We start from the raw sequence: 13454 nt of genomic DNA on the forward strand, positions 1-13454 counted from the left end.
ATTAGTTTTTTATTGCACGTTGTGACACCTTAGTTGTTCATTGATTGCTTTCTCATATTGCTTTCTCATAGCCTTGACCGTGGGGCTACAGCAGACCGAGCAACCCCTTGCTTGAGCCAGTGACCTTGGGTCCAAGCTTGTGAGCTTTGCTCAAACCAGATGAGCCCGCGCTCAAGCTGGTGACCTCGGGGTCTTGAACCTGGGTCCTCCGTGTCCCAGTCTGACGCTCTATCCACTGCGCCACCACCTGGTCAGACGATCATCAGTGATTTTTAAATCATATTTATTTTTCAGCTTCTCCCAACTCTAAGGAAACAGTTTCAAGTATTCACTACCTATCTTGTAAAAGTTGTCTGGAAAGTACTATGGTAGATTCTCACTAAGCCCAGATATGACTGGGGCTATTAACATAGCTAATACAGAGAACTCCTCTTTGGCTAAAAGTCTTTGTAGGACAGACTTGTCTTAGTAAGTCCTTTGGAATGAAAGGCTTTCCTTTGCACTCATTCCTTTTTTTTTTTTTTTTTTTTGAGCACGAGAAAGACAGGAAGAGAGAGATGAGAAGCATCAACTTGTCATTGCATCATTTTAGTTGTTCATTGATTGCTTCTCATATGTCCCTTGACCAGGGGGCTGCAGCCAAGTCAGTGGCCCCTTGCTCAAGCCAGCAGCCTTTTGGCTCAAGCCAGTGACCATGGGGTCATGTCTGTGATCCCATGCTCAAACCTGCAACCCGTGCTCAAGCCAGTGACCTTATGATTTTGAACCTGGGTCCTCAGCTTTCCTAGGCTGACCCTCTGTCCACTGTACCACCACCAGTCAGGCAAGAGAGTAATGCACTTTATAGCTTTTCTTCATGGCTACCAGCCTCTACTCTGATGTGTCTCTGGGCTTTCCCCAGCTCCATTGTGGCTGTCTGTCTAGTCCGTCTCTCTTAGTATTTCTCCTGAGATGTAGCTCCCTGGCCTGCCCCAGTCTTCCCTTCAGGGGCACTCATCTTGTTGTCTCCAGTAACCACTTTCCCTGTATCTTTCTCAATGCCTGGAATTTGCCATACCATTGAATAACAACCTCTCCCTTGGGTTGGCAAGCTCGCCCAAACCAGTTTCCCCAGTCAGGTGGCACTTTGACTGTGGGTGAGGCCATTCCAGCAGAATGACCTTCATCTTATGAGAGCTTTGCTTGGTACCGCCCCTCTTTCTGTAGGCCATACCTGAGCGGCAAGGTGCTTCACTTGTTAGGAATGCTGCCTTCTCCAAAGTTTACTGTGTGTCTTCCTGTGGGGCCAGCCAGCCCAGGACCACCTGGCCCTTCACAAGGAAACAGCATGAAATGCACATCAGTCACCTCTCTCTGTGTTGTTTCCTTTGAAACATCAGAGTTTTGTGTCCTGCATTCTGTGTTGAGTTCTGCCCTTGACCTCTGCTGGAGTATCTGCAGGGCTGGTACACTTGAGTTTTAAGCTGATCTGATCTCTTTGAATTGGGAATGAAAGTTAATGAGAGTTTATACGGTTCCTTTTGAAAGTGTTGATGTTTAGGGAGCAGCACCGAGACAGACAAAGGGAGTGATGCAGTGAAAGGGCCATGAAGGACCCTCGGAGAAGTGGTCAGTTTATTTTTCCCCACAAAGCCTGATGGAGCTGGGGGCTCCCGGGCAGCTGTCTGATGAGCTTGTTCCCATACTCATCTCAATCCTATTTGAGTGGCCGAGGCCTTTTCTGCCTACGTTAGTTCACTTTGTCATTAGCCTTTGGATCCTAGGTTTATTACGTTACTCTTTATATTATCTTCCTTCAATTTGGGTCCTAGTTAATAGATAAGGCTTTATTTTTTTTCTTGTGGGAGAGACCGAGTCAGAGAGAGGGACAGATAAGGACAGACAGACAGGAAGGGAGAGAGATGAGAAACATCAATTCTTCGTTGCAGTTCCTTAGTTGTTCATTGATTGATTTCTCATATGTGCCTTGACCGGGGGGCTACAGCAGACCAAGTGACCCCTTACTCGAGCCAGCGACCTTGGGTCCAAGCTGGTGAGCTTTTGCTCAGACCAGATGAGCTTGCACTCAAGCTGGTGACCTCGGGGTCTCAAACCTGGGTCCTCCACATCCGAGTCCGACGCTCTATCCACTGTGCCACCACCTAGTTAGGGCATAAGGCATTTTTATGCTCTCACATGTACTTTTCCATGTCATTCATGAAGAAGTTTGGGAATGTTTTAAATTTTTTTATTTTTAAAAACCCGACTTCTGTACATGTGAGAACTGTGTCTGTGGGTTTTGGCTCAAAAACTGGACTCTATTCCCAGCTCTTCTTTCCTTAATCCCATGTATCCCCTTACCCCACCCCACCTCATCGCCATTTAGATAGAATCCTACTGACAGCATCTGTTTTTGGTTTTTTTTGTTTTTGTTTTTTTTGTATTTTTCTGAAGCTGGAAACGGGAGAGACAGTCAGACTCCCGCATGCGCCCGACCCAGCACGCCCACCAGGGGCAATGCTCTGCCCCTCCGGGGCGTCGCTCTGCCGCTATCAGAGCCACTCTAGCGCCTGGGGCAGAGGCCAAGGAGCCATCCCCAGCGCCTGAGCCATCTTTGCTCCCGTGGAGCCTTGGCTGAGGGAGGGGAAGAGAAAGACAGAGAGGAAGGAGAGGGGAGGGGTGGAGAGGCAGATGGGCGCCTCTCCTGTGTGCCCTGGCCGGGAATCGAACCCGGGACCTCTGCATGCCAGGCCGACGCTCTACCACTGAGCAAACCGGCCAGGGCCTGACAGCATCTGTTATGTTGGGAGAGTGCTTCTGTTTTTTAGGAACTAGGGATTGGGGTGATATTTGAGGGAGTTGACAAAGTCAGGATATCAAGGCTGGGGAGCCAGAAGGGATACCCAGAGGTGAGGCGTGTCAGGTGAGAGACAAGGGGCCAGCAGCCAATGGGGGCTGACCCCTTTTGCAGTCACTCTGACTGGTATCATGTGAGAACCACAAGAGGGGTCTGGGGCCTGGGACCCTTCCCCTCACCCTGTTTAGTCACTAGGCCCCCTTACCTCCAGCCCAGAGCCATAGAGCTGATGGTGTGGACCAGACCCCACAGTCTGTTCTCTAGTGAGTCTTCGGGGCTTTTGTGCCCTCAGGCCTGCCTGTCGGTAGGGCCCAGGAATCTGTGGGCCAGCTGTGGCCTTCTCATCACTGTGCCCAGCCACCACCTTTAGCTCACAGGGCACAGCCACAGGTCTGGGCCCAGTGCTGACCCCTGGCCCCTGCACACTGGGAGGGATGCTGGTCTGTGTTCCCTGAAAGAAGCAGCCTATGTGGTCAAGTGAATTTCAGAAGTGCTCTGAAGCCGAGTTGTATAGGTTTCTTGACTGTAGGGACTTCTGGGGACTTCTGTTACAGCACTAAGCTTTGTGGTTCCCCAAGGTGGGGAATCCCTCATTCATTTGACCATAGGACCTGATCACTTTTCTTCTTAGAATTCTGGTCCTAAGGAACAGTTTGAGAAATATTGCTCCAATAGTGTTGGAGCCTGTCCCTTCCCCCAGCCCGTAGCTAGGTTAGCTGGGAGCAGATGAGTCATTTGGGGAGGAGGTGAGGGTGGGATGGGAGGCAGTGGACCCCACATCCTTCCAGGGCTTCTGGCAGAGGTTACAGGTCTCTTTCTCAGCAGTCAGTCCGCCGTTTTGTCAGTCCTGGCCAGCCCAGAGTCCTTGGAGATCTCTCAAACCTATGTTCATGTTGGCTTTGGGGTTGATTTATAGGGAAGATGGTGAGTTGGAAGAAGGTGAACTGGAAGATGATGGGGCGGAGGAGACCCAGGACACCTCTGGAGGGCCTGAGAGGAGCCGGAAGGAAAAGGGGGAGAAGCACCATAGCGATTCAGATGAGGAGAAGTCCCATAGGAGGCTGAAGCGGAAGCGGAAGAAAGAGCGGGAGAAAGAAAAGAGGAGAGCAAAAAAGAGGAGGAAATCTAAGCACAAGGTAGGTCTGGAGGGTTCACATGGCCCTGGGCCTGGCCAAGAGCCCCAGGGGCCAAACTTGTCCTGTCAGGCCTAAGAGCACTCTTAATAGTGTTGTTTTTTCCTTCTCCAAATTGGATAAAGACTTTTTTTTTTTTTAAGAGTCTGTAGCTCATGCTCCATTGACGCTAAATGCCCCAGGTGAGATGTTTCTCAGAGAGCACAGAGCCCTCTGGCACATGCTAGCAGTGCGTATACCGGGGCTGTCTGCCGGAGTGGCCTGCCTGTAGTAGAACCACTAAGTCTCCTTCCTCTGTCATTGCAGCGCCATGCGTCTTCCAGTGACGACTTCTCCGACTTCTCTGACGACTCAGATTTCAGCCCCAGTGAGAAGGGGCACCGCAAGTACAGAGAGTACAGCCCCCCGTATGTGCCGGTGAGTGACTGCTGGTCGGGCTCTATGGGGTGAAACTGCTGTGTTTCCTAGGCGCTTTGCCCTGTGCGCGGTTTCCTTATGTGGCACTTGACATGAATTTTAATCCTGCAAGGTTAGGTATTGTCTTTATCCCCACTTTACGCATTAGGAAACTGAGACTTAGAAACCTTCAGCCAGGTTGCCCAGCTCAGAAGTGCAGGAGCAGGGCTGTAAGCCCATCAGTGGCTGATCTTGCTAGGCCGTGCCATTCGTTAGCACTTCTCGAGGCTTCTGCTTTCCATGGCCTTGGCAGTGTGTCTCCTGTTCTCAAGAAGGATGCTGATTTTTCCCTGTCATAGTTGACCGCTTTCCACTATTCAGAAATGACTTTTGTGGAAAATTGGAAAGAGAATGAAATGGTTTCAGGAGTAAATTATATCTCTGACCTTAAACATAAAGTTAAATTATTTGTTCAGTTTGTACACTATTTTTCCTCCAGCAAAACTGGTAAGAAAAGACATCAACATAGATTTTCAAGTTTTCCCTTTTTTTTTGGTATTTTTCTGAAGCTGGAAATGGGGAGGCAGTCAGACAGACTCCCGCATGCGCCCGACCGGGATCCACCCGGCATGCCCACCAGGGGCGTTGCTCTGCCGCAATCAGAGCCATTCTAGCGCCTGAGGCAGAGGCCACAGAGCCATCCTCAGCGCCCGGGCCAACTTTGCTCCAATGGAGCCTCGGCTGCGGGAGGGGAAGAGAGAGACAAAGAGGAAGGAGAGGGAGAGGGGTGGAGAAGCAGATGGGCGCTTCTCATGTGTGCCCTGGCCGGGAATCGAACCTGGGACTCCTGCACGCCAAGCTGACGCTCTACCACTGAGCCAGCCGGCCAGGGCAGATTTTCAAGTTTTGATAAAACTTTTGAAGCTAGTACCTCATAACTGTGTCTCGGATATCATACGAGTCAGCATCCATCATTCATCATTACAGCTAATTGTTTGTGAGCTACATTGACATTGATGTCCTCACGGAGACTCAGACTGAACGTGAGGGAAGCTGGGAAGGGAGGGAATGCCGTGAGCTTTCTTCATTGGGAACTGGGCATTGAGGCATTTTAGAATCTGCTGAAGTAGTTGTGTGTGTCTGTCTACCTATGTTGTGTATTTTCTTCTCTTATAATGAGTGTGGGTTATTTTAAATTTATAGACTTTATTTTTTAGAGCAGTTTTAGGTTTATAGAAAAGTGAGTAGAGCCCTGGCTGTATAGCTTGATCAGTTGGATGGAGCATTGTCCTGAAGCTTAGAGGTTGCCAGTTTAATCCCTGGTCAGTCAGGGCACATACAGGAACAGATTGATGTTCTTGTCTCTTTCCCTTCCTCTCTCTCTGAACTCAATAAAATAAACATTAAAAAAAAAAAAGAAAATTGAGTAGACAGTACAGTTTCCTAACTACCCCATCCTGTTCCTCTTGTTATTAATATCTTGCATTAACATGGTACATTTGCTGTCATTGAGGAGCCAATATTGACATATAACTATGTATTGGAGTCCATACCTTTATATTAGGGTTTTACAGTTCTTTGGGCTTGGACAAATGCATAAAGTTATGTAATCATCATGCACTATCACATGAAATAGTTTCAGTTCCCTAAAAACCCGCTCTGCTTTACTTCCTCGCCCTCCCTCCACGCTGAGCTCTTCGCAGCCACCTGTCTTTTTATTGTCTCTGTAGTTTTTAGCCTTTTCCAGAATGTCATAGGATAGGGCTCATACAGTATGTAGCCTTTTCAGATTGGCTTTTTGTAATTAGCAGTATGTGTTTACAGTTCCCCTGTGTCTTTCATAGTTCATTTCTTTTAATTGCTGAATAATAAATACTCCATTGTTTGGATGTACCACAGTTTGTTTTTTCTTTCACTGCCTGAGGATATTTTGGTGGCTTCCATTTATATATATGTTTAACTTCATCCAGTATCCCTTGGCACTAGCTCACTTTGGAAAGCAACATTTAAAATGGCTTCCTAGTGCCCAGTGAGGAAGTGAGAGCTCTTCTGGGATCGCTTGTTCTCCATGAGTTTGCCTGAGGGTTGATCTCTGGGATCATGCAGAAAGCCTTGGAAGGAGATTTGCTGTGGAGGATGTCTTCTTCCGGGAGGGGGGAGAGGAGCCCCACATGTCAGGGGAGAGTCCCTGTAATGATATCTATCTTAAGGACCATTCATCAAAGCGGAGGGAAGTGTCCACAGGGAGTCACTGGGGGTTGGATGGGTACCTCTTCTTGGGGAAGGGGTCACTCCTCTACTAGGTATTCCTCTGGGCTCTATGTGGGCCAGTCCTGACTCTGACTTTCCACTCATCCTCGATTATGGTCTTCCAGAATGCCCAGGTCAGAGATGTCTTTGGAAGAACGTGAAAGTGAAGCCCAAGGTTCTTGTTGGGTGTTTCTGCTCCTGGCCAAGAGTTGGAAGAGAGCTGTAGGTGGGGTGGGCAGGGAGTAGGCACAGTTCTGCTTTGTTGTTTGTCTTCCTAGTTGTAACTCCTGTTTATCAAGAGCTTGTTCCCCATGTTTTGAACACTTTATGAAGAATAAAAAGTTCACAGACAAAAAAAAAAAAGTAAAAAAAAAAAAAAGTAAAATGGCTTCCTAGTTTGGTTGCCAAGCAGGTATTGAATTGAATTCCAAGGCCCCAGAAAAATTTTGACCAAGAAGCACCCCTCTTGCCTACCAGGCCCCCTCCCCAAATGAGATTGCTCTAGATCCCTGGGAAATACCTCCCTTCTCTTTTCTCCCTGATTCTTCAGGCATCATGGGTTCTGTGTTTCTCAATTTTCTTTCAAGCTGTTGCCCTTTCTGAAGAACAGAAACATTTGGACCTACTACTGTTCAGATCTTACTCAGGTGGGAACCAGTCCCAGCGTGGCTGGGGGCTGGCATCTCTTACCAGGGCAGCAGAGACACCCAGACAGTCAGTCAGTTCAGGGAACAGTGGGGATCTTGGTGGTCTGTACCCAAGGCCCTGGGGCCTGATCACCCTTCTTTCCCGGTCAGTCCCACCAGCAGTACCCACCGTCGCACAGCACAGCCCTGCCCAAGAAGTCCTACTCCAAGATGGACAGCAAAGGCTACAGCATGTACGAAGAGTACGAGAATGAGCAGTATGGAGAGTATGAGGGCGATGAGGAGGAGGACATGGGCAAGGAGGACTATGATGACTTCACCAAAGAGCTGAACCAGTATCGGCGCGCCAAGGAGGGCAGCAGCTGGGGCCGAGGTGAGACCCTGCAGCTTCTCTGGGGTGTCTGAGCAGACCTACTGGGGGGCAGGAGTGGGCAGGGCAGAGCCAACAGTCCAGATCAGCTCAGTGCTCATGAAGTCTCAAGTCCAGGTCATTTAGGGCTAAGATAAGTGTGCAAGGAGAAGTTCTGGGGAGTTAACCCCATCGGAAGAGGGGCCAGTGCTGAGGCCCTGGTTGGGATAGAGCCCAGCTGGTCTGAGGCAGGGCGAAGGAGGATTCATTGCTGGTCAGCTGTGAGGAGAGAGGAAAGGGACAGATTCTCACCTCTGGGCCAGGGTGCTGCCAGCTGGCTGCCCCAACCGTCAGAGGCTCCCTCCCCCATTTTCCCAGCTCATATCACCTGACAAGGTGTGGGACTGCCACACCTCTGAACCTTGAACTGTGGCAGTTAGGAGAATGGTGAGGGGGAGGGCAGAGAAGCCTGGCCTCTTAGAACCATCTCCTGCCACTGAGATTTCCCACTTCAAGGGGGCTTCCAGAACCTTCTAGCTCAGCAGTTCTTAGCCCTGCCTAAGGCCCAGCTTGTTGTTTGAGTGGCCATTCCTTTTTTTTTTTTAAGGTTTTAGTTACTGATTTTAGAAAGAGAAGAGTGAGAAAAGAGGGGGTGGGATCAGGAAGCATCAACTCATAGTAGTTGATTCCCATATGTGCCTTGACTAGGGAAGTCCAGGGTTTTGAACTGGTGACTTCAATGTTCCAGGTCAACACATTTATTTATTTATTTATTTATTTATTTTAGAGAGGGGAGGGAGAGAGAGAGAGGAGAGACAGAGAAAGAGAAGGGGGGAGGAGCAGGAAGCATCAACTCCCATATGTGCCTTGACCAGGCAAGCCCAGGGTTTCGAACCGGCAACCTCAGCATTTCCAGGTCGACGCTTTATCCACTGCGCCACCACAGGCCAGGCCCATTTTTTCTTTCAGCAGCTGTCTTTTGTGGACACCTCCCTGGGCAGGCCCTGCTCTTTGGGGAGATTCTAGACTAGTGCTGTCCGGTAGAAGTAGAATTCAAGCCACTGTGCCATTTAGTTTTTTAGTAATCACAAAAAAAAGTAAAAGCAAACAGCCTGAACTGTGGTGGCACAGTGGATAAAGCGTCATTCTGGAATGCTGAGGTTGCTAGTTCAAAGCCCCGGGCTTGCCTGGTCAAGGCACATACGAAAAGCAACCTACTATGAGTTGATGCTTCCCGCCCCCCCCCCCTCCTCTCTAATATCAATAAATAAAATCATTTAAAAAAATTTTAAAACAAACAGATGAAATTAATTTTTTTTTTTTTTTTTTTTTTTTTTTTTTTTTTTTTTTTAAATATTTGTTTTTTTATTTTTGTTTTTTTATTTATTCATTTTAGAGAGGAGAGAGAGAAGGAGAGAGACAGAGAGAGGAGAGAGAGACAGGGGGGAGGAGCTGGAAGCATCAACTCCCACATGTGCCTTGACCAGGCAACCCAGGGCCTCGAACCGGCGACCTCAGCATTTCCAGGTCGACACCCCATCCACTGCGCCACCATAGGTCAGGCCAAAAACAGATGAAATTAATTTTAACAACATATTTTATTCACCTAATACATTCAAAATCTTATTTTAACATGTAAGCAGAAGAGGCAGATGTGATATTTGACATTCCCTCTCTCTTTTTTAATGAAGTATATGAACTTCAGCTGTGCTTTACACTTATTAGCATCTCTTAGTTTGGGCATCCACATTTCAGGGGCTTAGTAGCTATGTGTGGCTGGTGGCTACTGGATTGGATGGACAGTGTGGCTTTCTGTGAGTCATGTGACCTCAGTGCTGAGACGCCCCCGTCGAGGGATCAGGGGCGCTGTTAGTCTGCTGGGGAAGCTGGGAAGGCTTCTCAGAGGAGAAGGAGGATGAAATGACTGACCTCAGGGACAAACAATGGGTTAACATCTCTCTTGTTGGTGGGGTCTGCTCCCACTCAGGCTCTCACTTTCTGAATCACCGTGCAGGCAGCCGAGGCCGTGGCCGGGGATACCGGGGCCGAGGAAGCCGCGGAGGGTCTCGAGGCCGAGGTATGGGCCGGGGCGGCCGAGGCAGGGGCAGAGGATCCATGGGAGACCACCCAGAGGACGAAGATGACTTCTATGAGGACGAGATGGATGTAAGGTTTTCTCCCACCCAGGAGGTGGGGGTGGCCATTAGGCTGTGTGTGCTATTGTGGGTGGCCTGCAAGACTGAGGAGGAAAGAAAGCCTTAATGGCAGGTTTGCATGTTTTAAATGTTCATGTGTGATTGGATGAGAAAAACCTTCCTCTGGATCAAAATTGAAAAGATATCAAAGGATAAGCTGTGGAAATTACGTCTTCCTCCCACTGCTGTCCCAATGACTTAGTTCCCGTCCCTGGAGACAAGGGTCCTGAGTGTGCTCTGGAGATGTTTTAGGTCTTTGTAGTGCTTATTTATTCACCACCCCCATGTGCGCGCACACACAGCCACACGCATGTTCACACACACCCCTCCTCTCGCAGAAGAGAGCTACCACGCAGTATTCCATCAAGACCTTTTTGTGTGTGCTTTGTTACAGCTGCCCATTGTGTACAGAGGTGCCCCTAAGGGATTTGACCGGGGGATGGGTTTTAAGAATGAAGACTGTAGGGAAGGGATTAGGACCACCCACTGCTTGTTGGGGCATGTGAGGAGGGGGCACAGGCTAGAGACCCAGGTCATTCACCCGCTCTTCTGTGTCTGGAGTTGCCTTTGAAAACAAAAAGGCAAAGGGGGCAGAATCTCTAGTTAGGGGCAGTGTTCATTGTTCCCCACATGACTGCCTTTCTTTCTTCCTTCTTTCTGACATTCCAGTATGGAGAAACTGAGGAGCCAATGGGAGATGAGGATTATGACGACTATTCCAAGGAACTGAATCAGTACCGCCGGTCAAAGGATGGTAGAGGACGAGGTGGGCACGGCTCCAGGAGGTGGTGACGAGTTGGTGTGGCCCCTTCTGGCGGCTATTGGAGTTGGGTTCTGGGAGAAGCACTGGTTGACCCCATTTCTCTCCTCCTCAGGGTTAAATCGAGGCCGTGGCCGGGGTTCCCGAGGACGAGGCAAAGGGATGGGCCGGGGTCGCGGTCGAGGCAGCCGAGGAGGAATGAACAAGGGTGGAATGAATGATGACGAAGACTTCTATGATGATGATATGGGCGTGAGTCGACTCTTCATTCTTTATTATTATTTTTATTTATTTATTACAGAGACAGAGAGTGAGTCAGAGAGAGGGACAGACAGGGACGAAGAGAGATGAGAAGCATCAATCATTAGTTTTTCATTGAGTGTTGCGACACCTTAGTTGTTCATTGATTGCTTTCTCATATGTGCCTTGACCGCGGGCCTTCAGCAGACCGAGTAACCCCTTGCTGGAGCCAGTGACGTTGGGTCCAAGCTGGTGAGCTTTGCTCAAACCAGATGAGCCCGTGCTCAAGCTGGCGACCTCGGGGTCTCGAACCTGGGTCCTCTGCATCCCAGTCCGACGCTCTATCCACTGTGCCACCACCTGATCAGGCAGACTCTTCATTCTGATCTGATGTATTTAGCTAAGGCCCCTCCTTCAATTTTTTTTTATTCTTTAATGAGTTGTCCTCTGAGGCTGACTCTGTCCCCCTACTCTCAGCAGCCATTCCCATAGGGCCAATAAACACTAATAGTCTCTCAGGGGGATCTGCTGCTGGTGAGACCCTCTAGTTTTTTTTTGTTGTTGTTTGTTTTGTTTTTATTTGTTTTTACAGAGACAGAGAGTTAGATAGAGGGATAGACAGGGACAGACAGACAGGAACGGAGAGATGAGAAGCATCAATCGTTTAGTTTTTCGTTGCGCATTGCAACACCTTAGTTGTTCATTGATTGCTTTCTCATATGTGCCTTGACCGCGGGCCTTCAGCAGACTGAGTTACCCCTTGCTCAAGTCAGCAACCTTGGGTCCAAGCTGATGAGCTTTTGCTCAAACCAGATGAGCCCACACTCGAGCTGGTGACCTCGGGGTCTCGAACCTGGGTCCTCCGCATCCCAGTCCTACGCTTTATCCACTGTGCCACCGCCTGGTCAGGCCCCTCTAGTTTTATGTGTGTGGTGTTTTTTTTATTTAGTGAGAAGAGGGGAGGCAGAGATAGACTCCTGCATTTGCCTGACCGGTATCCACCCGGCATGCCCACTAGAGGGCCATGCTCTGCCCATCTGGGGCTCTTGCTCCTTAGCAACTAGAGCCATTTATTAATGCTTGAGGCGGAGGCCATGGAACCATTCTCAGCGCTCAGGGCCAACTTGCTCCAGTCGAGCCATGGCTGCAGGAGGGAAGGAGAAGAGAGGGAAGTGAGGGGCAGGAGTGGAGAAGCAGATGGGTGCTTTTGTGTGCCCTTGAACCTGGGACTTCCACACACCCAGCCAACGCTATACCACTGAGCCAACTGGCCACGTCCAAGTCCCTCTTGTTTTGTTTTGTTTTATTTTATTTTATTTTATTTTTTGTGGCAGAGCCAGGGAGAGCCAGAGAGAGGGACAGATAGGGACAGACAGACAGGAAAGGAGAGAGAGAGATGAGAAACATCAATTCGTTGTTGCGGTTCCTTAGTATTCATTGATTAATTTATCATATGTGCCTTGACCGGGGGCTACAGCAAACCGAGTGACCCCTTGCTCGAGCCAATGACCTTGGGCTCAAGCTGGTGAGCCTTGCTCAAACCAGAAGAGCCCACGCTCAAGCTGGCAACCTTAGGGTCTCAAACCTGGGTCCTCCACATCCCAGTCCGACACTATCCACTGCGCCACTGCCTGGTCAGGCGGCCCTCTGTTTTTAAAACCACGTGTGTATTGCCTGACCAGGCGGTAGTGCAGTGGATAGAGCATTGGCCCAGGATGCTGAGGACCCAGGTTTGAAACTCTGAGGTTGGTAGCTTGAGTGCAGGCTTGCCAGCTTGAGCATGGAATTATAGACATAACCCCATGATCGCTGGCTTGAGCCCAAGGTTGCTGGCTTGAGCCTAAGGTAACTGGCTTGAGCATTGGTCAGTGGCTCAGATGGAGCCCCCAGTGAAGGCACAGATGAGAAAGCAATCAATGAGCAATTAAGGTGCTTGCAACAAAGAATTGATGCTTCTCATATCTCTCCCTTCCTGTCTGTCTGTCCCTCTCTCTGTCTTTCTGGCTAAAAAAAAAGGAAAAAAGAAAAGCATGTGTGTGTAGCACCTGCAGTTACTTGTAGTGAGTTTCTAAGATTTGGAAGATTCTAGGTGACCCACCCACCTAGCCTTGGAGAGCCTTGCAGGAAGGTGCGTGCCTCTGCCTTTGGGAGATGGACATGCTCCTGCACAGGTGTATGCATTCGAGTCTCCATGGCCACCAGGTTGGAGTGCTAGAGCTTTCTTGTCTGAGCAGCAGCGCTCCATTCCGTGGGGCTCAGACCCTGCTTGGCCTTGGTGTCAGGTGAAACTGGCTGGTCACTGACATGAAGACACTTCTGTCATCCCCTCCAGCCAACTCCTGTTTCTCTTATTCACTCAGACACTGTCTCCCTGGCCCACACATGGCGTCAGCGCCCTCCTTGTTCATCCCCTGTACATTCACACGCTGTGTTCCTAACAGGATGGCGGTGGGAGCTACCGGAGGAGTGACCACGACAAGCCCCACCAGCAGGCTGACAAGAAAGGCAAAGTCATCTGCAAATACTTTGTGGAGGGCCGTTGCACATGGGTAAGGGGCCAGTCAAAGAATGTGGTGCCTGGAACAGGACAGGACAGCAACCTTCAGAGGATACGTGGGCCCCTGGGAATGTTCTAGAGGGGCAATGCT

The 13454-nt window shown here is 49.5% G+C and overlaps 1 protein-coding gene across 5 annotated transcripts in view; it reads left to right on the top strand.

Moving 5' to 3' along the window:
- Positions 1–13454, top strand: part of ZC3H4 (zinc finger CCCH-type containing 4) — a 51019-nt gene that overhangs the window by 15878 nt on the left and 21687 nt on the right. For 4 of the 5 annotated variants that reach the window (XM_066271714.1, XM_066271718.1, XM_066271716.1 and 1 more), the window contains 7 exons: positions 3753–3972; positions 4276–4386; positions 7413–7635; positions 9599–9777; positions 10476–10572; positions 10682–10818; positions 13248–13355. In XM_066271714.1, the coding sequence (XP_066127811.1) occupies positions 3753–3972; positions 4276–4386; positions 7413–7635; positions 9599–9777; positions 10476–10572; positions 10682–10818; positions 13248–13355 (1075 nt within the window). The remainder of the gene's footprint in view (positions 1–3752; positions 3973–4275; positions 4387–7412; positions 7636–9598; positions 9778–10475; positions 10573–10681; positions 10819–13247; positions 13356–13454) is intronic. The other variant, XM_066271715.1, reaches the window with a different exon arrangement.

Source organism: Saccopteryx bilineata, chromosome 3 (assembly GCF_036850765.1).
Source record: "Saccopteryx bilineata isolate mSacBil1 chromosome 3, mSacBil1_pri_phased_curated, whole genome shotgun sequence".
In the NCBI taxonomy this organism is placed as follows: domain Eukaryota; kingdom Metazoa; phylum Chordata; class Mammalia; order Chiroptera; family Emballonuridae; genus Saccopteryx; species Saccopteryx bilineata.